The following is a 27,219-nucleotide window of genomic DNA, read 5'->3' as shown; positions in this document are numbered from 1 at the left end:
AGTTAGCTATTGTGTTTCATATCGATTCAACTATTCAATTATGGGCATTTCTGACCTTGTGAACTTCAATTCAATTTCAATTTACAAGCTTTCGATTAAATTCCATTGTAGATTCAGTTAGATTCGATATTGATTCATTTAGTGTATTCATCAATATAGTGTATATTTTTTGTAAAATGTCCCTTTCTAGAATTTTTTTCTTTCTAGCTAATTATCAAGCTATAGACATGGAATGGCATTTCTGAGGTAAATGTAATGTTAAGTGACATTGTTTACAAGCTGTTTTATTGTCTTTCCATGGTTGAAAGACTGATTGAGCGATTACATGACACGATATATTTCGGTAAGTTATACTGTATCTTGTATGTTGTAATTCATATTTGTATGTGAATTTTCATAGTTTAAGATTAAAAATCATGGTTTAGGGCAAATATAAAAGTATAAATCTATATATAAGGGTTTTGAAATATGACAGCACAGTACAGAGTTTCCAAGATAGTTTAATATGATCTTTATATTACAAAAATAAAAAGTTGTCTTTTCTTTTATTAAAATCTGTTAGTTGTAATAATAGTCAGCCCCTGTGATATAAAATTGCCTCAAGTTGAAGAAACTCCCTTATATCTGTGAAACAATATATGATCATATATTTTGAAGACTTTAGATACATGGACTTAAGAGGTCTCTAGATACATGTAAACAAATTTTTTTTAAGAAAAACGTGGCCTCTGTGATTTACGGTCTCTGATGCCTAAACTGTTTTATGGCACAAGTGCAATGAAGCAGAAAAACTGAAGAAACACATTATGGTTTGCTTCACCTAATAAAAATGATTTGCCTCACCTTTTAATATAAGCAATTAAACAATCAATAAACAGTGCTTCCAATGAGTAATGTAGATAGTTTTAATGTTTTATAACAACGTCCCACAATCATTTTAAACTCGACTGATGTGTGCATATTGGTCATATTACCATGACTTCAAACATGGATCATCTAATCAGATTTTACAGCTAGAATGGGGTTCTGCGTTATAATGACTTTACCTCAGTGAAGGGGTTCACAATGCTGTCAATGCATAAGACTTTAACTCTGCCAACTTTTTATAACTATATGTTGAAAATGATTCTTTCAAACCTAGTATAGGGTGGGTTTTCCCCATCTTCAGCACATGTGGTTTGTCACCCATTAGGTTTGAACCTTATTCTCATGCAGTACTTGACAAATAATCCACCAAGAAGCGGTTGGCTCTTCCACACCTAATGACACTCTGAGATTGCACCTCCCACTCAGGCTAGGTTGCTAGGCATTATTGTCATATTGTCATGCACAAAGATATATCTCCTTCAGTTCGGCAAAGTTTCTCTCCTTTGCACCATCAGCTGTTTATATGGAAGCAAGGCCCAAATATGAAATTTTAGCCTGTTGTTACTCAGGAAACTTCCCTATTTGATGAAATAATTGAAAAGGATTTGTAATAATTTGTGGTAAAAAATTGCATTTTCAAATGTGTTATTTCTGTTTTCATAAAAAGTAGAAAAACTCATGGTGACTGGAATTCTGGTGATCTGGGAGATGGCTGATAGGTGATTGTTCACTCGAGCCATTGACATGCTGACAAGTGACATAAGTGTGTGTGTGTGCGAGAGAGAGAGAGACAGAGAGACAGAGAGAGAACGGGCTCTCCAGTTGTCAACACATCAGATCATTTATCTGTCATTTCATTCAATAACGTTTGACATCATTCCTGCTGATGTGTCATTAACAACACCGGCCAATGCAGTCTGTCTCACAACAATCTGTCCTCGGTTATCGTTTCCAATGTCCAATATTTAACCAATATTTTAAAACATGAATATAAAAAAAAGATTTGCCCTGAAGAAGCTGCATAACAGATATTTACATTTCAAACTGTGATGCTTGAGGAGACAAAAAGCATGTAAACTTTAAAACAAAATAATTTGTGAAAATTCTATTATTTAATATGGAATAAATGTGAATATCAAGTAAATATGTTTCATCAGGGCAGTACATGATGAACTTCTTGCAGACTCTGGAGGGGGTATGAACAAATATATATTTATATATATATATATATATATATATATATATATATATATATATATATATATATATATATATACACACTGTATGTGTGTATATAAAAAAAAAAAATCATCTAAATCAAGATGATCAAAAATGATGCTACCCAGTTTTGTAGTGTTATCTGATTAGGATTAACTCATAGATTACTTTGCATCAGTTGTTCTGTCATGTTATGTGGCATTATTATTTTGCCTTTATTTATTGCACTTTGTGTGATGTTTTTGTGTGATTATGTTTGAGTTGTATAGTAATTTTTGTGAGATATTTAGTTTTGTTCCATTTTGTCGAGATATGTAACTTTTCTTGCTGTTGGATTTAGTTGTGTAGCATAGGGAAAAGGTTGCCATTTGAAGATGGGGGATAGAGAAGGGGCTGAGGGACTCAATTTAATCAGCGTTTTTGCCCAGTTATTGATCAGGCAGTGTCAAGCCATGTTGTTGCATTTTCACTCTGCATGTGAAATCAACAACAAAAATGAAACATTGTTTTTTTTTTGCTTTGGAAAAATAGATATTGTATAGAGTAATTATAAAGCGTCTAATAAAGTACAGTGTACATGGCAGCAGCAAATAAAGTATAATAGTCCACAAAATATTGTGATCTTTAATAAGAAATAAGATTATTTCATCAAACCCCAACCGAACATGAATAAGCCCTCTCAAGATACAACAGTGGAAATCTTGAGTATATTGTGAAAATTCTGTAATGAAAATCTTGCTTGCAGAAGCACTGCTACTGGTCTATGTATTCAGACAATACTTTTTGTTGCTCAAAATGAGTATCTGAGAACCGTTTTGTATATTTCACATCACAATCTTGCTGTGCCGAAGCCTAATTAGCTTGAGTGGCCACTCAGAATGGTTGTACTTAATGCTCAGGATCATATTGCCTGTGGTTTCAGGCTATGTTGTTCGATGTGGTAAATCTGTTTTGGTACCAATATAGACGCCTGAACTGCATCTACATATTAGGAAGACCACTTAACAATGAAAAACTACTGCAGTGAAGTCTGGCTCCTGTGAGGCCCTAAATTGACTGCGTATTGACACGGGAAGCAACAGCAGAGGCAGCGTTCTGTCTGTCACAACCTCTCTCTTTCTCCCTCCGAACTCACCGATCCATGGACCGGGAGGGAGGACGGGGTCTTACCGCTCTAGCGGAGTCTATGTGTTTGTGTGGGCGGGCAAGAGAATGCCTCACTATAGATTTTCCAGCAAATTAATGAAGGTACTGAGCTAACGAGGATGAGGGAAGGAGCGAGAGCGAGAAAGAGATAGAAAGCCCCTTCACAGAGAACTGAGGGAAGCCCTTGCAGCGGGGGCGAGAGCCGAGCAGCTCCCTCACCCTTGATCTTTCAGCTGGCCGTGGGTGTGTGGACGCAGGCACCCCAGAGTCCTATGGGTAAAGCCTTCAGCCGGCCGCATGAGTGGGTGAAGAAGACCTTTGATGACCTCTGAGGTGGAGGAGGTGATTTTTCTCCCCCTTCCTCCGCACTTTTTTTGTTCATCTGTAGAGATTTTAGCACAAGTCAGGGAGGGGAATCCACGTGTTTAGCATGACTGCAAAGCCAACGCGGTCAAATTAACCACCTCTGCATGGGACCCCTAGTGTTCTCTACCTCATTTGCTTCTCTGCTGTCTGATTTATAGTTGCCTACCTGGGCTGTTCTCTGCACACAGGCTGTCTAAAGGTCACATGAAAAATGGATGGCTCTTCGGTGCTGGGGAAGGAACTCAGGAGGAGATGCAGGGAGAAAGAGAGTCAGGAGGGACTGAGATGATGCCTGAATGCTTATGTGTTATATTTCAGCTTCATCTTGATCTTTTTAAACTGTATTCATTTATTTGTAGCTATGTGTGTGTGTGGTCTGAGACGAGACTGTGCCTGTGTTACTCATAACTGTGAAGTCCCTTCAGATAAAGCAAAGAAAGTGAATTAAAGCAATAGTGAAAAAAAAAAAAAAACGCCCACGATTCCATCTGAATGACTGAGGATTACAGAGGCATCGTCAATACTCACGTCATACCAACACCTCCACTTCAAGTCAAATGAAACGTCACGCGCACATGCTTTAACATTCATACTCCCCTACAAATGCGTGCGTCGATGGTCACAGTAATTGTGTAGCCTTCGCATGCATGCGTTTTTGTACACGTTCCCTTGTATTTTCATTGGTTTGTGTGTGTGTGTGTGTGTCTGTTTTTCAATTTAAAGTTTTTTTTTTTTACTGTTTTTCAAGTTTAAGCTACGACAGTGCTTTCTCACCACTCTCATTTTCTGGTCTCCAAGGTGATAAATAAATGATATTTTGTTACCTTCCCTGTGGGACACATATTATTTGGTCTATCTCTCTTTCCCTCCCTGTACAGCTTATGAGCTGCAGTAGTCTTTGGACACCCACTAAGAACTTAGTGCCTAGGTAACCAGCCTTACAGAGGCAGAACACCTGCCACAGTTTATTCAGCTCTGTAAAATGTGAATCTCGTTTCTGTGTGGAAACTAAATATATATAAATATAAATACAGTGGGGAGAACAAGTATTTGATACACTGCTGATTTTGCAGGTTTTCACACTTACAAAGCATGTAGAAGTCTATCATATTTTTTATCATAGGTACTCTTCCACTGTGAGTGACGGAATCTAAAACAAAAATCCAGAAAATCACATTGTATGATTTTTAAATAATTAATTTGCATTTTATTGCATGACATAAGCATTTGATACATCAGAAAAACAGAACTTAATATTTGGTACAGAAACCTTTGTTTGCAATTACAGAGATCATACGTTTCCTGTAGTTCTTGACCAGGTTTGCACACACTGCAGCAGGGATTTTGGCCCACTCCTCCATACAAGGCGACCTTGAGTGTCCAGAAAGGCGCCAAATAAATAAAATGTATTATTATTATTATTATTATACAGACCTTCTCCAGATCCTTCAGGTTTCGGGGCTGTCGCTGGGCAATACAGACTTTCAGCTCCCTCCAAAGATTTTCTATTGGGTTCAGGTCTGGAGACTGGCTAGGCCACTCCAGGACCTTGAGATGCTTCTTACGGAGCCACTCCTTAGTTGCCCTGGCTGTGTGTTTCGGGTCGTTGTCATGCTGAAAGACCCAGCCACGACCCATCTTCAATGCTCTTACTGAGGGAAGGAGGTTGTTGGCCAAGATCTCGCGATACATGGCCCCATCCATCCTCCCCTCAATACGATGCAGTCGTCCTGTCCCCTTTGCAGAAAAGCATCCCCAAAGAATGATGTTTCCACCTCCATGCTTCACAGTTAGGATGGTGTTCTTGGGGTTGTACTCATCCTTCTTCTTCCTCCAAACATAGCGAATGGAGTTTAGACCAAAAAGCTCTATTTTTGTCTCATCAGACCACATGACCTTCTCCCATTCATCCTCTGGATCATCCAGATGGTCATTGGCAAACTTCAGATGGGCCTGGACATGCACTGGCTTGAGCAGGGGGACCTTGCGTGTGCTGCAGGATTTTAATCCATGACGGCGTAGTGTGTTACTAATGGTTTTCTTTGAGACTGTGGTCCCGGCTCTCTTCAGGTCATTGACCAGGTCCTGCCGTTTAGTTCTGGGCTGATCCCTCACCTTCCTTATGATCATTGATGCCCCATGAGGTGAGATCTTGCATGGTTCCCCAGACCGAGGGAGATTGACCGTCATCTTGAACTTCTTCCATTTTCTAATAATTGCGCCAACAGTTGTTGCCTTCTCACCAAGCTGCTTGCCTATTGTCCTGTAGCCCATCCCAGCCTTGCGCAGGTCTACAATTTTATCCCTGATGTCCTTACACAGCTCTCTGGTGTTGGTCATTGTGGAGAGGTTGGAGTCTGTTTGATTGAGTGTGAGGACAGGTGTCTTTTTTTACAGGTAATGAGTTCAAACCGGTGCAGTTAATACAGGTAATGAGTGGGGAACAGGAGGGCTTTTTAAAGAAAAACTAACAGGTCTATGAGAGCCGGAATTCTTACTGGTTGGTAACATGATCAAATACTTATGTCATGCAAGAAAATGCAAATTAATTTGTAAAACATTTTTTTTTTAGATTCCGTCTCTCACAGTTGAAGTGTACCTATGATAAAAATTACAGACCTCTACATGCTTTGTAAGTAGGGAAACATGCAGAATCGGCAGTGTATCAAATACTTGTTCTCCCCACTGTATTTCTATATAAAGCAGAAATTACTATGTACAAAGAAGATTATAACATTATATTGCGGTCCTATACAACTTTAAATTAGAAAAATGAAAATGAATTCACATTTTACTCATAATGTTTACGCATAAGAAAATATACAAAAATATATGATGGATATCACTGCTGATCGGTTTTGTTTCATGACAATTGTTTTATGAAATTTGCCCATTATAAAATGTTAAAACAAATAGCGGCATATATTAATTATATCTATCAGGTATGTAATGAAGACAAAATTATAACATTTAAGAATTTAAACGTAGAAAATTATAGGAATCATACAACATTTCTGTTTAATATTGGTTGCCTTTGTAAGTCAGAATCCTAAAAGAATATACTTTGAATTTTGTATGTTCAGTAATATATGATCACGTTTTTTAAAACATTTTTTAATAAAAATTTTTCTGAGTTTTGTTTGCTGCAAATTTACAAAAAATTTACCATACACCATATCTGGGTTATTAGTGTTTAGTATTTATTATTAGTATTTGTTATTAGTATTATTATCATTCATTAGCTTTTAATTCTTTTTAGTTGTCATTTTAATTTTACTTTCAGTAATTTTGTTCTTTTGTAATTTTTATTAAATATATATTTTTTTATATTTCTATTTAGCTTTTTTATTTTATTTATTTTTTTAGTTGTTTAGTTTAGTCATTTTAGTACTTCAACTTCAACTTTTTTTTATTTCAGTTAGTTGCCAAGGCAACATATTTTAATTTTTCAAATATTTTAATCTAATGTTTGATTAGTGTAAATTGTTCTTCGTAAATTTATTTCAGCTATATTTCAGTTATTTAAAAAAAATATTTTAATAGTTTTAGTTTCAGTTACCATATATCAACACCAGACACGAACATAACACTCGATAAAAGCAAATAGAACCCATTCAAATCAGTGATGCTGTCTACAGTGGATGCGGCGTGACAGAAAGCGGCACGACAAATTCCCGACAGTAAATCGATGCCTCGTTTTATTTCTGCTGTTGCGCCGTGGTGTAGACATGGTGTAAGAACCCATGGTTTATCTCCAATACTATCACTTGTGGTAGATTTTTCCCTAAACCTAACTACGTACCTGGGTCTCGTCTACAATCGACGACCCCAAACGTCTACAGTTGACGTTAGTTTCCTATCTCTAGCGCGTCTACACATCAACGTCGGCCAAGTCTAATCCTATACCCTAGCGTGTCTACAGTCGACGTCGGCTGGGTGCTAATCCTATACTCTAGCTTGTTCCCCTAACTAACTTGCTCCCCTAACTAGCAAGTCGACGTCGATGGCCAAGTCTAATCCTATACCCTAGCGCGTCTACAGTCGACGTCGGCTGGGTGCTAATCCTATACTCTAGCTTGTTCCCCTAACTAACTTGCTCCCCTAACTAGCATGTCGACGTCGATGTCGACGTCTGCCAAGTCTAATCCTATACCCTAGCGCGTCTACAGTCGACGTCGGCTGGGTGCTAATCCTATACTCTAGCTTGTTCCCCTAACTAACTAAGCTCCCCTAATCGACGTCGGCTGAGTGGTCTAATCCTATACTCTAATTTGTTCCCCTAACTAACTTGCTCCCCTAACTAGTTTGCTTCCCTAACTGACTTGCTGCGCAGCAATAATACACAGACAGACTTCAGCAAATGTCCTTTAAATGCTTTAATTACGGCCGGGAGAGTTTCCAGAGCAGTTCTCGGACAATCTCCCCCAAGAAGAAGAAAGCCGGAGGATCTCAGACAAATTTCAGAGAGAATCCCACCAGTAAACACGAATACAACAGTTTTTATAGAATAGGGGTATGGCGAAAATGACATGATACATTACATAATTTCCCTACAATTTGATTGGTTCTTCATAGACAAGCCCTCTTGTTACTTCATAATCAAGGTTTCAAGTTTAGACATCTGTCTAGTTTCATTTCCCATATTTGTTATTTTTACAGTTTTCACCAAAGGGGAAACATACATCTAAAATTCCAAAGCTTATGAATGCTGTTCCTGCAAAAAAAACAAATGTTAGTTACAATTCATTAAAAAATCCATCACACACTCAAGCATTTGCGGTACGCCACTGAGTTGGTATTCAACAGCTTGGCCCAATGTGAAGTTATAAAGAGGAATCAGAACAGATATTGTTATTCTAAACACCAGAAGCTGTTTTTCTATTTTGTAACTAATGATAAGAGTCAGATATGGAGAAAGTTCACAAAAGGTTTTGTTGTTTCTGGCTTCCAGCATTATAAATGAATGGCTTATGTTTATTTTTAACAATGCCTCTGATCAGGCCCCATGTTAGTCTGACCTTAACAGTTTTTGAGGCACATATCAGTGTCACAATGAATGCAGGCTTTGCAAACAATGTTACTGAAAGATGCAGCACCACAAATTATGTCAGATCTGACAGCAAACACAACCCATAAGCACTGTTACTCATTTCACATGAAGTGAACACTTCACACTGTAAGTCTTGAAGGTACTTAAGCAGAAATCAGAATGTTTAGCAGAGAGAGAGAGTGAAAAATGATCATGGAGAACTAAATTATGACTGTTCTTGTGTTGGAAACCTTGAGTAACTTTATAACTGGACCTCAAAAAAAAAAAAAATTACCTTTCAAAAATGTGGGATGCATTAAATTGATCAAAATTGACAGCAAAGGCCTTTATAATGTTACAAAAGATTTCTTTTTAAAAATAAATGCTGAACTTTCAATATATATATATATATATATATATATAGAGAGAGAGAGAGAGAGAGAGAGAGAGAGAGTTCAGCATTTATTTTATATTTATATTAAAATTTCTATATAAAGCAGCATAGCTGTTTTCAAAATTGCTAATAATAAGAAATGTTTGTTGAGCACCAAATCAGCATATTAGAATGATTTCTGAAGGATCATGTGACAGACACTGAAGACTGGAGTAAAATGTATTAATACATACACACACACACACACACACATATATATATATATATATATATATATATATATATATATATGCATAAGAGCGTATGGAAAAGCACAATTGTGACTCCTTGTCGTCTTCATCTTATACTTTCTACTTTTTTTAAGGGGCCAGGTGAAGCCAGTACTAGGAAGGTTCAGTGAGCTGAATAACCTGCTCCCAACTTTGGGATTGGGTCCAGGAGGTGTGGATGCTGCTCTTCTGGATGCTGGTTGCTCTTCCATGCAGATGGATTCAGCAGAAAGGGGCTTCTCCCTCAGCAAGGATGGACCGCTAGATATGAGGATGGACAGAGACAGGTTCGACTACTACCTTGTCTTACTTCTTTTCAGTATAAGGACTCATTGTCACTGTTGTTTCAAGAATCATTTATGCTATTAGTAATGCCTGATTCACTCTCGATATACACTGATGGTCAGAGTTATTATTCTTGGCTCACACGCTTATTGATTACATCTACAGAGTCTCCATGCTTCTCTATTATAGCTATTCAAAACTGATTCTGAACAGGTGTAAGGCATAACCTAATTACAGCTTAATATAATGAAAAGATGACTAAGCACTGCAGAGCCTGGTGATTCAGAGACTGAGCTTTGTGGAACACATGGAATGTTAGCTTTAAGATTGTAGGTGAATGAACAGAACTAATTTAAGTAGCGAGAAGGACCCCCAAAGATCAGGTATTTCTTTGGACAGTGGTTTTCAATCCTGGGGCCTTTAAATTAAGCCAATTTAGGTGGCTAGACAGATATGTTTCTGTTTAGTTTGGTGAAAATGGCTCCATGAAAGTGGCTTGTTGTTCATCACCATAGTAACTTACAATCAATGGCTAACCTGCTCCGAGGCAGGTTATGACCTGGGTAAAAGATCTCAAACCAAAATTAGATCAGCTGTGAGCAAAGTGACACATTTCTGATGCAATAGTCACTCCCCCAGTTTCTCTAAAGATCACTAAAAGATTTTAAAGAAAAAAAACGTCTGGCTTTCAGTAATGATTATTTATAATTGTTTTGTGATTTATATACTATTTATATACTTATTATACCCTTAATCCAATACACGTGAGCAATTTTAGTTTAACAATTTTTAAAGGGATAGTTCACCCAAAAATGAACATTTTGTCATTAATTACTCACCCTCGTCATTCCAAACTCGTAGGACTTTCGTTCATCTTCGGAACACAAAACGTTTTGATGAAATCTGAGAGATTTCTGTCCCTTCATTGACCGCTACACAACTACCAATTTGACGCTTTAAAAAGTTAATAAAAAGATTGTAAACTAATGAACATATGAATTGAGTGGTTTAGTCCAAATTTTCTGAAGAGACTCGATCACTGATGAACAGATTAAATTTAGGCTTTTATTAATAAACATTCATCAACTCACCAACGCAAGAACGAATGAGGTTCATTCTTGTGTGTTACGCAGAATAATTGCCAAGTCTATACAACTATATAGACTTGCCAATTATTTTTAAACAAATAATACTCTTGTATTATAATCTGTGGTATGGCACTATTTAGGCTTGGGAACCACATGCCAACAGTTTGATCTGCTATCTTTAATAAAACCTTCCCTTTAATAAAAAAAGAGTTGTGCTTCATATCCCTGTCTCTGGAGTAGCACCAACAGTATACACGTTTTTGGATGTCTTCCTTATCTGACACATGCAGTTCATGTCAAGGAGTCTCTTGATGGATGATTCAGCTGCAGGTGCCATCTTCTAGTCAGACGTGGGAATTCATCCAACTCGCGACTCTCATACGGTGCATTATGGGTATTCTCTAGTCGCTTAGCGTACATCGGTTGTACACTCGTTATTGCGGTGCATTGTTGGATTGAATGAGTGCACTCGATAACGTCCACTATGGTTTTGGACACCACTACAAATTGCTGTCCCCTCAAATAGTGCCCTGTTTAAGGATATTGGGGGCGATTTCAGACACAGCCCTAGAGTTGTTTTATCATCGACATCATCTATTACACCTCACATGCAAACCTGTTTCCCTCTGATTTGAAGAAGAGTGAGAAACCTTCCTCTCTTATTAGGAAGTTTTGTCAAAGTTTTTACTGTGATAATGAGGTGGAAATCCCACCCACTGTAACTGACTCTGAACTTTTTTTTCTGGGGGCGAGATGAAATGGTTGAAAAAAGAGAGACACCCAAAGGAAAAAGAGAAAGGGCAAGAAATAGTGCAGGTCGTTCCAGGTCCTGCCCATGGTATCTGAATACACTTTATTTACGTGATAATTAAACTTTACGACAGCATGACGCTGTCAGACGAATCTAGCTGGCCTTCAAGAAGAACAGAGCATACCTTGCATTAATCAGCATGTCTCCCGGTTTGAGTTACTCATTCTGTGCTTTTAGTTGTGCCCACATGAATGACAAACTAAATAGGAGAGAAAACATTCAAGGATAATGTGAGATCCAGAACGACGTTGGTTCCAAAAGAAAGGTTATGATAAAAGGTTCATCATGCATCTCTCGGTGTGTTGCATGCCTTTTATGGATAAAGTTGACTCCAAGTGACTAATGACTGAAACTGCTTTTGCCCATGCTCACTTTCCAGTGTCAGTGAGAGTACACACACACACACAAAAAATATATATATATTTTGAAGTTGTAAATAAAACAAAGATTTATTTGAGTATGCTTTATAAGAAAATACTATTTCAGTATTTTTTACTTCAAAATTTTCACATTTAAATTCATTGTGTTACTTGTCAGATCAATTTCTGGGTGAAAATTGATTGAAAGTAAATTGTACACAATTTAGTTTTTGTGTACCTGAGAGCTCAGTCTTTCTTTGTTTCCTTCACAGTCAGTACAGAGACAAAGAGATGTGTCATTCAGAATCCAAAGTATCAAACCCAAATCTCAGGAAATAATTACATAAGTACAAATATGATGACTTGAACATCTGAGTCAAGATGTTTAGGGAATAAATGAATTACTGTGAGTATATGAATCACAGTACAATGTGTATGTACAAGTGTGCTGAACAGCTGCCGACTGAAACTGACTAGATGAAATATTAAGTTTTATTCGTATTAGTAAACTGATATATGTCCCCGTTATGTAGGTGTGTAACTATGTCTCATTTACCCTGGTTTCTTTGTTCTTCCCCGAGTGTGCACACATATTTTCCTAAAGAAAGCAAAAGCGAATGCATAATTCAGATCATGATTTGATATTTTTATATTTGTCGCTAACCGCTTCTCCCTCCTGTTCTCTCTCATGTACACACACGCTCTCTCTCTTTTTATAGATCTCAAGCCCACATCTCCCAGAGTGGGAAGGGTGGGAGGGGTTTTCACTGGTGTCTTAGAGCTGTCAGGCTTGGCTTCTGTCAGCCAGGAACTTGTGACGTCAAGCTGCTTAATTGGGCTCCTCTTTGTGCGTAGGTACCCCGACATGCCCTGCGCTGCTGACGTGGTCAACGCCTTAGATCAACAGGCGCTTGCGTCCATATTGGCCGCGTATGGGGAGGAGCGGCACACCAGGAAAATTGCGGCGGCCATCGCACAGGCACGCAGCGTCTACCCCATCGGCCGGACCCTGCAACTGGCCAGCATCGTAGCAGGTACCCCCCCTCATTAATTCCCTACACTAGAGGGAGGCTTGGAGAGAGAGCGATATTAATGCAAACTCTCCCTATGGGACCTATTTGTCCTGGAAAAAGAGAAGGGGAGAAAAGATGGCATTTTCTAATCCGAAATCTCTGCCGTTCTCCTTCCCCCCCACTCAGCTGCGTGTTTCTCACTGTCTGAGTATCCATCAGCAACACATGCCTTGTGATTGACAAGGCTCTTATTAATAAAAAACGAAGCGATTTAGGGAGCAGTAGGGAAAACCTGCAGGTGAGGTTCAATGCGTTTTTTAGCCCCTTTCCTTAATTCGTATTTAGACTCGCACTCCCATCCTCTCCTCCCCCAGACTCCCCCCTCCTTGTACCCTTTGATTTGTTTCTCACACTCGCTCCCTCCCTTTTCGTGCCCTTCACTGCACCCCCACCAACACACTTCTCCAAACGCACGCGTCACACGCACCACATTGCGGCAGCTCGATGCTTTTTGATATTATATTTATCGTCTGCTTTTTTTTTGCCGGCGCTGTTTCCATAGCCCGACGCTGGCGATGAGATAGATAGTCACTTCAGAAGATGACGGTAGCACGAGGCAAGCACATGCGTCATGCCGGGAGAACAGGTGTGACTAAGGGCAGTTGTTTGATCTTCTTTGAAGAGTAGAGCGAGTCAACAACAATGTTTATTCCAATCAATCTGGAAGCTTCTGACTCCCGAGGGTCCCTGGGGGTCAGCGGTGGGCTGCCGGCATTACCGTTGCCAAGGGAAGCAATTGATGGACCAGGAGGTGGGATGATATGTGTGCATTTGTATACGTGTGTATTTATCAGTGCTGATGATGGAGGAAAGGGAGGGGTTTAGACATCATAACAATGGGCATCATGGGAGTTCTCCCTGTTATGAGCTCTGTTTCCTTACGTGAGCAACCGAAGCACCACAATACCTCTCTGCCCTTGCTTTTGGAGGCGAGTTCCAGAACCTGACTCCACCTTGGTTACGGTGTATCGTAATAGTCACCAGTCACAGTCCTTTTGATTAACACGTTTCCTTTCTTTAGCATCATATATTTCTTTGCTTTTTACACTGTAACAAAATAAGCAAAATAAACCTTTCTACTTTTCTGTACTTTAATTGTTATTTGTTGTTTCTTAATAATTATTTGTGAAATTCACTAGCAATTTCTAAGTGAAAATTGTTTCAAAGTAAATCCTAGACAATTTTTTTTTTTTTTTGATCTACATTAGTTACTGGTTGGAAGGGTTTATTCCATGTTAAAATGGGGAATCCGCTCTATTTAGTGAAACACATTAGAGAAGAGACGAAGTCACGGCAGTGTAATATTCTCATCAGTATGAACCCAGCTGGCGTGACAGAAGATTATCCAGATTCCCTAAGGAAAGGGTCCCTCAATCCCAATGCTCAGATCAGCTTTCTACATATCAGACCACTTTGAATCATAATGAGCATCAGCACAAAACTGGCTTAGAGCCAGTAACTCGCACCCTCACTGACCCCAGAAAGCCGCACCAACCCCTTTCATACACCTTGAAGCCATCTATCCAGCTTTACCATAAAACGTTCAGACTAATTTGTAGCAGCTCACAGGTTTTGACAGCATGGTTAAACAGTTGTCTAAGCTGCTGGTCATGCTTTAATATCACTGTAAGAGACACCAATCAGCCCACTATTGATCACTTGTTGAGAAGCAGACTTGTTGGAGCACTGATGAAAATTGATCTTTTGTTTTCTCCCGAGTTTTCTGAGGCCTACATCACAGTTTTGGAATTAAGGCAGCCCTTAATGTTTATATTTGTGTTAGCTGGAGTTCGCTCTCCATGATGCTACTTTTGTAAAACAGGATATTTTTTTCTCTTTGCTTATTCATTTGTTTGTTTACTGGCTATTTTACACAAAATCTAGTCTTATTTCAACCTAAAGGAATAGTTCACCCTAAAATGAAATATATGTAATAATTTACTCAAACTCATGTGATTCCAAATCTGTAGGACTTTCTGTTTTCTGTGGAACACACACACAAAAATGCATTTTGAAAAATGTCTCAGTGTTTAGACCTCAAAATTAGACCCCACTGACATTCTTTGTATGGACAAAAGAAAAGAAAAAAGATTGCACAAAATATTTTCATTTGTGTTAACTTTGGAATGACATAAGGGGGAGTAAATGATCACAGAATTTTCATATTTGGCTGAACAAACCCTGTAGTATCTTTTGTGGACTGCTACCTCCTTTGCATTCAGAAAGTGGATAATGCTTCCTGGTGTAGCTTAGCATTAGCATTTAGCTATTCAATTAGTATTTAGCGGAATCTTTTTATTCAAAGCAGTCAATTGTTGTCTTTGATTAACTTGAGATTTAGTGTCTCATTCAATTTCAGACATATTTCTGGCATTAAGACTGCAAGATGAAAATACAAGGAACAATATCACGATGCGCCTCGACGTGTCGCAAGAAACTGTAAACAACAAAAACAATTGGCTGCACTGTTTGCCACAAATAAGTAATGGAAGATAACTAACTAGTTTCTGTCATAGGGACAGAATTCAAAAATCTGAGAACACATTGAAGATCTGGGATTCAAAAAGTAATTTAAACCTGGATATAAACGCCATGTTTTAGGATTGTGACATAGAACCACAATTATGAAATTTGTGTTATTTTTTTCAATTCAACTTTTCCCCCAAATTGTTACACTGATAATTTAGTTTGATATAAAAAAGAATAAATCCACTTGACTTTTAGACCTCACTGTATATTTTAAATGAATGTGCTGCGTTTTCCGATTGACTTGAGAATTGGCATGCAGTGTCTTTGTCCAAGCCATCATGATGATTTATGAAGCAGATCGGAACGAAACTCTGTAGGCCTGTTTGACTCATGTTCCTATAGGTCTGTGCGAAGTTTGAAAGAAACGGCCACCGGGTGGCGCTATTGCATTTTAGACCCTATATATTACGCATCACATATATACAGTTTATAACGTATCACACATATACACAATATTAAAATCAAATGTTAAATCTCCTCATTCTGAAAGACTTTGCCTCTAGAACCACTGCTGTAAATCAAATAATTCGTTAAATATTTGAGATTATTTGAAAAATCTACTTTTTCCTATCTCCTCGTTGACATGCATCATCTAGAGACCCTCATGGCAAAAAGTTATCAAAATAATTTTGATCTATTAAACCGTTTAGCAGACATTATATGTATATTTATATTCATATATATATATATATATATATATATATATATATATATATATATATATATATATATACACACACACACACACACACACATATATATAAAGGTATGTCTTGTATGGCCCATTATGAGTAATTTGTCTTTATGTTGTGTGCAATAAGTAGAAACTTATCAAAACTGTGTACATATGGAGAACATGACATTTTGAAGAAATTAGTTTCATGAATTTCTGATGCTCAGAGGGCTCACAGTAAATTCTAAACTATCAACTGATGAAGATGACAACTATCAAAGATGAAGGCTGTAATACTACTTTTGTCCACAAGGACCGACAGGATAAGACATTTTTTAAATCTAATCTTTCTGTCAGTTTATAGGATTGACTGATAAATAAATGCTTAAAACCATTTTTTATTACGATGCACTGGTAATATAGTTTTACATAATAAGTTTACAAAGAAATATGTGAAATGTTTATAGACCATTAAAAGATAATTTCACAATATATCCCAATAACATTGAAAACATATTTGTGTGTGTGTGTGTGTGTGTGTGTGTGTGTGTGTGTGTGTGTGTGTGTGTGTGTGTGTCTGTGTGTGTACTGTTGGAAACAAACATTTTCAAAATGAAAGTGAGCCCATTAGTGGTCATCTTCTGCCATCTGCTGGTTATAATTGTAATTTTTTTCATTCTATTCACTAATATAGTTCTTTTCACATGTTTTGCTTTTGCATTCATATTTAGACATTATAAAATCACTATTACAATGCAATCACATTTTGTCAGAGTTTATCACTTCATTTGTACTGAGAACAGTACAAACGATTGTGCCACATTATGATTACTGAGAAACCTGAAAATGGTGTTATACAGAGGAAATTTACAGTAAACATTTTGTTACCCATCATTTATTTCAAACATCTGTATCTATAACAAAGAGTGTGTGCATGTGTGTATCAAGTATAATTATTTAAGCCCTTCTTTTCTCCGTGTTTTTAGCATATTCTTTTTCATGCATATTTTATAGGGTCAACCCTACATATCGACATAAACCCTAAGAGCATAGCTGTCATAAAGGTCTTAAAACGCTCGAACCCAGTTAATTTCTGCTTGCAGCTATATGTAATAATTGTGATCTTGATAACTTTCCAATAACAGTCATTTTTCTGGACAGTTAACAAAATCAAATCATTGTCTCTAGAGAGTTCCCTAGCAGCCAATAGCAGTGCAGCCCTTTCAGCCTTAAATAACATTCATGAGGTTCTGTGTCCCTATGCAGCCTGTTGCTTATATAGAGGGAGATTTACTAGGTAATAAGGAAGCATTACTCTTTGAAAGTCTTGTGCATAACAGCTACTGCCAGCCTTACCCAGGAACAAGGCACTTGCAATGGCCCTTCCTGAGCTGTCAAAAAAGCAGTGTAAATTGGCACTACAGAAAAATATAAGACCCTTCATCTCCGTTCTTACTGGAAACATGATGTGATCAGCATAGATTAGGAAATGTTGTGCAAATTTTTGTTAACTCTTCGGGGTAAGCAAGAAGATGGAAGGCTTTAATTTCAGTTATGTCTCTCTCTTTCACTTATTGCTCTTTTCTTTCCCAGAGGTGAACAAGGAGAAATATGTTAGTGTCCGTGAGACACATTTGCTGGAAATGAGTCATCGGTGTGTTGTCATAGCATATGCAGGATTTAGTCTTTTCAACAAACATATTCACCCTTTAGCCATATCTGTGTGCCATGAAAAATGAGGAATAAACCATTTAGTCACAACTCCATCTCACGCCATTTTCGAACATGGCTCATAGAAAATCAGTCGAGTGCTTGGGTGTACAACCTAACATTTAAATGCTAAGTGTGTCTTGGCTAGATCCATGTGTTCACATGACCTATGTTATTTTTCTATTCCTTTTCTCAAGCGAGAAGCGGTGGATGAGTCAAATGTGAGGCATGTTTTAATCAATTCATCTTTAGGAGTTTGATGACATTTTGACATACTTTTTTAACAGGATCAGGCCTACACATGGTAGTTCACTCGCTCTGAATCTCTGTTGTACTGAAACAAGACTTACAGATCTCAGGGGTGAAGCGTTAAGGACTTTGGTGTGAATGAATAAGAGCGTAATTATATAATGTAACGCTAGGTAAAGGATGACAGAAAAAACGGATGCTGCGTTAAATATTTTTAACGCATTAAACTGAAAGAAATATTCGCAGAGTGCTCTACACTTACATTGTCAATACAAGATCTTGACCAAAAATGTATGCACCTCTTGATCGAAATAAATGTTGTGATTTTATTTCCATTAAGAGGAACATACATTTTTGGTCAAGATCTTGTATAGACAATGCAAGAGTCGAGCACTCTGTGAAGTCTACTCCAGAACATCCCAAATACTTTTACTGACTATGGTTACATGGAGAGCAGTAATCTAATTATTGACCTTATTCTGAATAAGACAATATTCTGATTAAGGTGTATATATGAGTTGCTTTAAGAATATTCCTTTCATGTTCCCGTTTTACATGTTATAGAACATAGACTGATTAATGGCACATGTCATTACGTCACCATGCCACGCCGTCCAACGTTCCCTCCATATCAACACACAGTTCGTCTTCGTTATGGTATAATATATGAAACCATGTTTCATTTTTAACTTTACGAAAGCTTCAAGTGTAGTTAATTATTTGTCATGCTATATGTGCAAATGGACGAGGGCGGATACAAATTCTGAAGCCATCTTGTTTGCCATCAAATGGTTGACTACCGGCATGTGTGTGTCCTGTCGCAAAATGTGGCGAAAACTCCCACACAACTTTAATAATGTGATTAAGGTGTGTACATGTCTATAATGCACTTCGATAATGCGACGAAAATTGGAATACTCCACAAGTCTTAATTCGATTTTTGTTTACTTCGAGTATAACTTTAGCCAGATTAAGGTAATCAGAAGTTTCTTAATCAGAGTATTGTCTTAATCGGCTTAATATCGGAGTATTGTTGTCTATGTAAATATACTGATTGTTATCCTGGAATATGGCATGATGTGTCTTCCTACATGGTTGTTTAAGAAACGAAAAGCTACACAATCCATCAATTAGGGTTAGAAGAACTGTTGCCAAACATATAACATGCTAGAAACATAATAATCACTGCAATAATGATCCAATCATAGACTCTTAAGTATTTGCCTATTCAAATCCAAACCGCAACTTTTTTGGGGGGCCGGGCAGTGTGTATACATAATATACTGGACATACAAGTTAAATTAAAATGTTTTCCTCTTATGACTGGAAAATCAGAACAATGCTCTAAATGCCGTCTTTTAAGCATTTGCCTTTGTTTTTATTCTTTGTTCAATCAGTCAAATTATGTTTGGAATAACACAGCCTTGAATTTCAGAATGATAGTTCTGCCCCTTGTTCATTCCTTAAAGCAACTCAAGCTAGTGATTAATAGAGAGGAATTACAAAAGGAAATCCGTAATTCAATTCACACTCAGACAAAGAATAAGCCCTCTATTCAAGCTGAAATGTGCTTGTGCAGAGCCTCATTCAAGAGAGATATTTTTTCCCCTGCCTTCATTACAGAAGGATGTCATGCAGTAATCAGTTTGATCCAAATAAAGACATGCTGCCAATTATCAGAACCATGAGCAGCTGGGTGTTACCCTCTAAACCCTGCACTCTCATAAAAGACTGACAACCAATTACATTTCCATTTAAACAAAGTGTCATTTTCACTACATTTGACTTGACCTTCTAATAGCCAGTGTTTAGTATAATATATGAACTATCAAGGGAATTATTCAAATTTTTCCATGGTTTAAATTTGTTTAAATGATTTAATGTTTTAAAGTTATCTTTAAATTAAGTTTAATAGTAGAGGGAGGGGGGGGGGGATTGGTGTGGCCTTTGCCTGTTTACAATGTACAGCCCATTAGGCTTCTGTGTAAACATTGTTTTAAATAAAGTAAGTTCATTTTAAATGTAGAGGCAATTAGGCAGAGACTCTTCTCATTGTCACACCCATCAGGATTCATGGCCAATTATGTAGAATCAATAGCGATTGCTGCTTGGAATGTGAGGAGAGCACCCGTTGAGATAACAGGAACAGACTGATTGGTGTATTTATTCACTTTGTATCTGTTAGGCGATTAAGATTTGATTATTTTTAGTTTTTTACATTGCTGCAATACACATTTTATTTTATGATTAATGTTTACTAATGCCTACTAAACCTGATCTTGATTTTTTATTTAAATTTTTTAGCTACCTGTTTCCAGGCCTGTCTTTCTGTCTATACATCTATTTATTCTCTGCTCATTTTTTATTTCTTTTCATTTTCCTCTTCCTCACTCGCTCCCTTATGACTGGATTTTAAAATTAAGGAGGGGGGAGGGGAGGGGAGGGGGGGGGGGGAGGGGGGGAGGCATGTGGTCTTATTGATTGGCCAGTGTCTCGCTCCTCCAAGCCCAGAAGCGCAAGACTTGAGAGATGCAACACCTCTCTTTTTCTTTGGTTGCGTCTCTCCATCTCCTCCACTCGTTCGTCAGCGTGAAGCTATATGGCACAAACATAAGTGGGTACATTTTACCTGAAATAATTGTATAAATCGTTAACTTTTTTTTAAACAAAATATTTCATATTGAAGCTCTGAAGGGCAAGGTGAAAAAACTGCTGTGTGTAACAATCTTTTTCTTCTGCATAATTTCAGATTTTTCAATGTATTTTTTATATATACCTTTTCTCTTTTCTTTTTGTATATAAATGCCTTTTAAAGGGATAGTTCAAGTTCACCCCAAAATTCCTGCAACATTTTCTTTGTTGCAAACCTGTATTTGTATGCCTGTTTCTTCAAAAGTCTCATTTTTGAAAGTACAATTTTCAAAATATCTTGATGTTCAACTGAAAAAGGCGAAATGAATGTGAATAAATGATGACAGAAAAAATTTTTTTTGGTAAACTACTAAAAAAATATTAGGGAAATATGTTTATCTGAAGCCATGAAGAGCGAGGTTGAATCTGTCCTTTCTATCTGCAACTTAAAGCTCTGCATGTTGTCAGTTCAGGGAACAACGTCACCTCCCCTTGCTCAGACTGAGCAAATTTATCTCAGCACAATATACAGCATGGATCTCTCCATGAGCTTTGGGAGCTTTGTAGAACAGCCTGTTTATTTTCAAAACCACTGTCATCACACATACTGATCTGGAATAAGCCCCTGTGTGTCTCCAGCTGTGTTCATCTTTCAGTGTGTTTGTCTCTTTGTTTATATGTTCTTAAAGTGTACAGCACAGTTGACAATTTAAAAAAGTGAGGAAACCCGTTGCCTTAGAATGATTAATAATCCATGCTTAATTGATAAAATTAAGTTATGTGAACTTGACAATTCCACATAGCTTAATTTGTTCAATTACGCATTAAGTTTATTTACTTAATAATTTTGAGGCAACGGGTTTCCTCACTTTAAGTCAATTATCACTTTATATAGTGAATCAAACACACATGAACAAGCTAATCAGTTTACCCTTTTCACAGACTGTTATGACGCGTTTCCACACTTATCAGCATAAAAAATCTAAATTTAGTTGTGACGATGAGATGCAGTTATGATATCGTCACCTGATCCGTGTAATAGAAATACATGAGCGCAAGGTACAATTTTTTTGTTATAGTTATTTCTACACCCGGACAATAATGCAGTGTATATTTCATTATATATGTGTCATTCGTTATATTGTTTTGGTAAGAGTACATTAACGGATGAATGAAGGCGTTGTTGTGTATGTTCGGTGTGCACATATCAATGGATATCACAACACGCTTCATTTACCAATTCGGTTTTCAGTTTTCATGAAATAAAGACATTACACATTTGTTTGTTTTTTTACTATACCTTTTATACCTCCTTTGTCAGCTGCCATGGCTCTGACGCTAGCGTTTACTTCCGGGTTAGATCGCGGATTTCCCAAAGGGGTGGGCACTTCCAGGGTCGTGTATTTAAATATCTGGAAATTACCAAGTGTTTTTGTATTTTGTACCAAATGTATTGTTTAAGAAAACATTTCAATCGATTATTTAATAATTGTATATTCAGTATCAGTTATCTGTATCTGTATATTTTCTGTTACCATAAATGTCTAGTTCTGCCTTAAGCAAGAGATCAGTGTTTTTTCTCACGCTATCTGGATACAGAGTTGGTTTAGTCCAGTTACAATTCAGGACATTTTTTAACCCTTTCATGCATGAATTATGATACCCTCAGTCAGGATTTTTTTCCTATGTGTTTTTATTGCTCTTAGGGCATGAAAAACAAGAATTGATTTTTATTTTATTTTTTTACAAATTTTTCAAAGAGATCTTCAGATGTCCACTTGAGTGGACAGCATGCGGTTGGTTTAAACTGAAGATATACTGTATTAAATATAAGACAATAATCAAACAGATAAAGTATGTGAATTTAACAAACTAATCAATGCAATTATATCAAATAATGTGAAAACTATAAAATATATACAAAAAATATAAATGCAAAATATTGCAATGGCTTCATACAACTTCATACAAGTTGCACTTTGCGTATCTTTGATATCAGAACATGAGGACGTGATTCCATCAGAATTTTCTACAGCCTGTCAAGGTACAACTGTGGAAACCACTCAGATGCTCCCTCCAGTGCACCAGAGTATGGAGATTTACCCTTATTAGCTGATAATTCTGATTATGTTCAAGATGGACATGCACATTTCTATCATAGCCCTCCTCTGAGAAAACCTAGCGATATGTTTTTTCAATCTCATCTGAAATGATCAGTGTTGGGGGTAACGCATTACAAGTAACATGCATAACGCATTCAGATTACTTTTTTGATGTTACAAGTAAAGTAATGTGTTACAAGTAACATGCATTACCTAATCAGATTACTTTTTGATCTAACAAGTAATTAACTACAAGTAATATGCATTACCTAATCAGATTACTTTTTGATGTAACGAGTAAAGAAACGCATTACAAGTAACATGCATTACGTAATCAGATTACTTTTTGATGTTATGAGTAAAAAAACACATTACAATAACGCACATTACATAATCAGATTACTTGTTGATGTTATGAGAAAGGAAACGCATTACAAGTAACATGCATTATGTAATCAGATTACTTTTTGATGTTATGAGTAAAAAATGCATTACAATAACATGCATTATAAAATCAGATTACTTTTTGATCTAACAAGTAAAGTAATGCATTACAAGTGTCATACATTATGTAATCACATGACTTTTTTCGATGTCAATGAAAATTACATTCTAATAATACAAATACATTTATTTACAGTAGAAAAAGTCAATGCATATTAAGTTTTTAAGTTTTAAATTTCAAAAACAATATTCACATTATAATTATGAATTGTATCTGAAATATAGCCATTGCATGCATGACGTCCACTACAGTGGACATGTGATTAATCAGAGTTTTCTCTCAATCTAAAATCAAAACTTGGAAAATTTTACTGTGATATGACTCATTAGATATTGCTTGATGCTGCAATATTTTTTTTACCTACAAGAGTCTCCTAGGATAGAAGGAATGGGTGGATATTCTGGAGCAACTTGGCATGTCTGACTGACCCTTGGCCATCTTGGTTTGGAGGGGGAAAAAATCGAAACACAAAGGCTTGCCACTTGATTGCAATTTATAGGATGATGCACCAGGGTCCAATGAAGAGATTGATGTGCAACTTTGCCATAAAAACCCGTGCAAATTCAAGAAAATGCTTTTTTAATAGCTGTCCACTGTAGTGACCACTATGCGTGAAAGTTAATATAACTCCGATTGTATTCGTCTGAAAGAAGAATGTCATATACACCTAAGATGGGGTAAATCATGGGGTAATTTACATTTTTGGCTAAACTAACCCTTTAAGCCAGACCTTCTCAGCCTTTGGGGGAGAAGGGGGTCAGTGAGTTAAGCTGAGGTTGCGTTTGTGCTTTTTAAATCAAATTTACTTTGTTCTTTGTTAGAAAAAGTGTGCGCTGAGTAAAGCATTTGTAAATTTTTTTTTTTTTTAAACGATATATTTTTTTGCTTTATTCGTATTCACAGACTTGAAATTTGTACCCCATTTTTTGATATTTGATTCACTCTCTTTGGATTATCCTGGTTTACGCCTATGCCTTCCTATCACCTCCCTTGGTCCCTAATGGCATACGTTACGACACTAGTAAAGTTTTATATATTTTCGTTTTTCTTTTTTTTTATGAATAGCCTACACATTTATAACTCTATATGTTATATTACCTTGTCAGTAAATGACAAAAAAACGAATTAACACTGGTGCAAGGGTGTTTCTAATACAACTGCTGAGGGAGTGGCGACAAATTTTATACCTTTCTCTCTCCTGACCAGCGTAATCAGCCTCTCTATATTTTCTCCCTCTTTTGGAAAGTCGTGGAAACTCTGTCACAGAGTTTTCTTTTGCTATTGGAGCGAAATACAAAAAGGATATTTGCTGTCGCACCGAACTATGATGAATTCTGCTTCTGAGAACCCCGGTAATGTGAAAAGGGTCCATTACTAAAAAGTTACAGGCAGTTGAGTTTGATCAAGGTTGGACCAAAGTGAAGAACATCTGATCTAACTGATAATTAATAAAATGAGTTTGGGGTTGATGAAGGGGTACTTGAGCATTTTTGATGTGGCCAGGAGATATGTAAGACAAAAAGGTGTAGACACTGCTCTGACAGATATTTGAACTAAATAGACAAAAATCCGAAAATGTATGTGAATCAATATCTTTTAGTTGGAGCAATACCTGAGAAAAATAAAACAAAAGACTAATGCAAGTAAACAATAAAATTTTTGGATTCTTTAAAGGAACATTGCAAGACACTCTGTTAACTAAATAACTATAACTTACTAAATAACTAACTTAACCAACTGCCTCTCTTATTTTAGGAGCATTTCCAGCCAGTGCGATGTATGCCCGGCGTGACCGCCTGCAGCGGCCTTCACACGTTGCCACCAAAACCTTCCAGGCCTTACGGATATTTGTAAACAACGAGCTCAATGAGTTGCACGCCGGCCTGCATGTGGCGCAAACTCTGCTCCGTCCCAAAGGGCGACTCTGTGTTCTCACCTTCCATTCCTTGGAGGACCGGCTGACCAAGCGTTTTCTTCGTGGAGAGGACCTGGCTGCCCCACCACGCCGCAGCATTCGCCAGCGAGCCAAAGCCCAGCATGGATTGGAGAGAGAGGAGCACGAGGAGGAGGAGGAGGAAGAGAATGAAGAAGGGGAGAGGGGGCGAGAGAGCGCACATTGGGTCAGTCTGAAGAAAGTGATAAAGCCATGTGAGGAAGAGGTGCAGGAGAACCCAAGAGCCCGATCAGCTAAACTCAGAACGGCAGTAAGACGATAGACAGTGGTGAAAATCCAACAAGAGTAACTGAAACTGACAATTTTTACTAGATTGCTAATTTAACTTTTTTCATGTGTAGTTTCAGTACAAAATAAATATTAGAACTCCAGAAATTGTTTTTGTGACTTGTTGTTGAAAATGTTGGTGGCGTGGCCATGAATTCTGGACAGCATATCTGGCTGAGGTTAGTGAAAAAAAACCTATACCAATGTGTATTTAGGTACATTTATTTCATACTAAGTATACTACAAGCCATTAACATATTTATTGACATATCGCTTGTGTCTTACTGATGTAAATATTATAGTTAGTTACGTTTATTTGGAATACTTCTTTATTGCACAATGCACATTTCTTAATATTAAGCCTAAAATGTGTTTTAATATCACTATTAGTAAGGATAATATGATCTCTGTCTAATATCATTCTTTAAATGCAAGATATTTGAAGTTTACCTGCAAATATACTTAAGTATATCTTTAGTTGGACCTCAGCACTATTTCTGGATAACTAAAGTACATAAAGTACAAAATTAGTTGTTCCAATTTAGCAGACTTTAAGTATATCAATTTAGTATAACAAAAGTACAATTGTAGGGTATTTGTAATAAATGTATTTCAAATACATTTTGGTACATTAATTTTTTCACTACGGTAGGTATGTTATATTTTGTCATTTGATTTTGAATGTTTTATTATATTTAGTTTTCAGTTTAGTTTTTATTTCTAATTTATTTTCAGTTTGTTTACAGTTTAGTTTTCATTTTCACTCTATCATTGTTAGTTGTTGTTTAGATGTTGTAGTTATTTTAGTTTTACTGGTTTAGAGCTGCCAAAGTTAATGTGCTAACTGGCATCTTTTAGAAAAATTATTTAAAGGGATAATTCACCCCAAAGTGAAAACTGTGTCATCATTTTCTCATCCTCAAGTTGTTCCAAACCTTATTTTGTGTTTAACAGAAGAAACAAACTCATACAGGTTTAGAACAACTTGGGGGTGATAAATTATGACAATATTTACATTTTTGGGTGAACTGTCTAGTGTTATTGCTATCTAACGATATTTTAATGCTTAATGCAGATGGGTTGTAAAGTTTCAAGTTTTATGTACCAAATAATAAAACCAAAATTAAAGTCAGCACTAAATGAAAATTCACATCTATCTTCTAAATGCATGTTGTTCATTGTGAACAATTTATTCATACACATAAAATGTTTTCTTCTTTTTTTTGGACCCCGTAAAACCGTCGTAACTCAAACCTCCAGTGATATGTCAGACTTCTCTCTGGTGACATATGCTGGACTTCTCCTCTTAAATCAAACCCCTTTCTTACAATTTTAACTTTATTTAGAACGAAAAAAAATGTCATGTATAGTTTTCGTTAAAGCTAACTGTATGGAGGCACTCAAGGTTGCATCCATCTTATACCTGCTGAGCCGCCGCTTCCCATTGCACCAATAAATAATAGACCTTACAACATAACTGGCTCTGTTCAGCTCATAGACAGATTCAGGATCACTTCACACATTCAACCCAGCTCTCACCTTTTCCTGACTCATTTCTGCTGCATTCATGACTATAGTGCTGAAGTCCATTAACAGCTAGAATAAGAAAATTATCAGCCACATAACACACACTTCCTCCAGAACAAACTCCACCATGAAAGGAGAATTTTAATGTGTAAAACAGAGAAACATTT

At 36.9% G+C, this 27,219-nt stretch overlaps 1 protein-coding gene across 3 annotated transcripts in view; it reads left to right on the top strand.

Annotated features, from left to right (window-relative positions):
• mettl15 (methyltransferase 15, mitochondrial 12S rRNA N4-cytidine) overlaps positions 1-27,219 on the top strand; it is a 119,409-nt gene that overhangs the window by 61,241 nt on the left and 30,949 nt on the right. Inside the window, exons 4-6 of one of the 3 annotated variants that reach the window (XM_082162608.1) lie at positions 9,385-9,576; positions 12,688-12,866; positions 25,060-27,192. In XM_082162608.1, coding sequence (XP_082018734.1) covers positions 9,385-9,576; positions 12,688-12,866; positions 25,060-25,520 — 832 coding nt within the window. In that variant the 3' untranslated portion in view covers positions 25,521-27,192. Of the gene's footprint in view, positions 1-9,384; positions 9,577-12,687; positions 12,867-25,059; positions 27,193-27,219 lie in introns of those variants that run through there. The other 2 variants (XM_082162607.1, XM_082162609.1) reach the window with 2 other exon arrangements.

Source organism: Leuciscus leuciscus (assembly GCF_965113295.1).
Source record: "Leuciscus leuciscus genome assembly, chromosome: 2".
NCBI classification, from domain to species: domain Eukaryota; kingdom Metazoa; phylum Chordata; class Actinopteri; order Cypriniformes; family Leuciscidae; genus Leuciscus; species Leuciscus leuciscus.
Note: the sequence above shows the minus strand (reverse complement) of the source record. Positions and strands in the feature narration are given on the sequence as shown.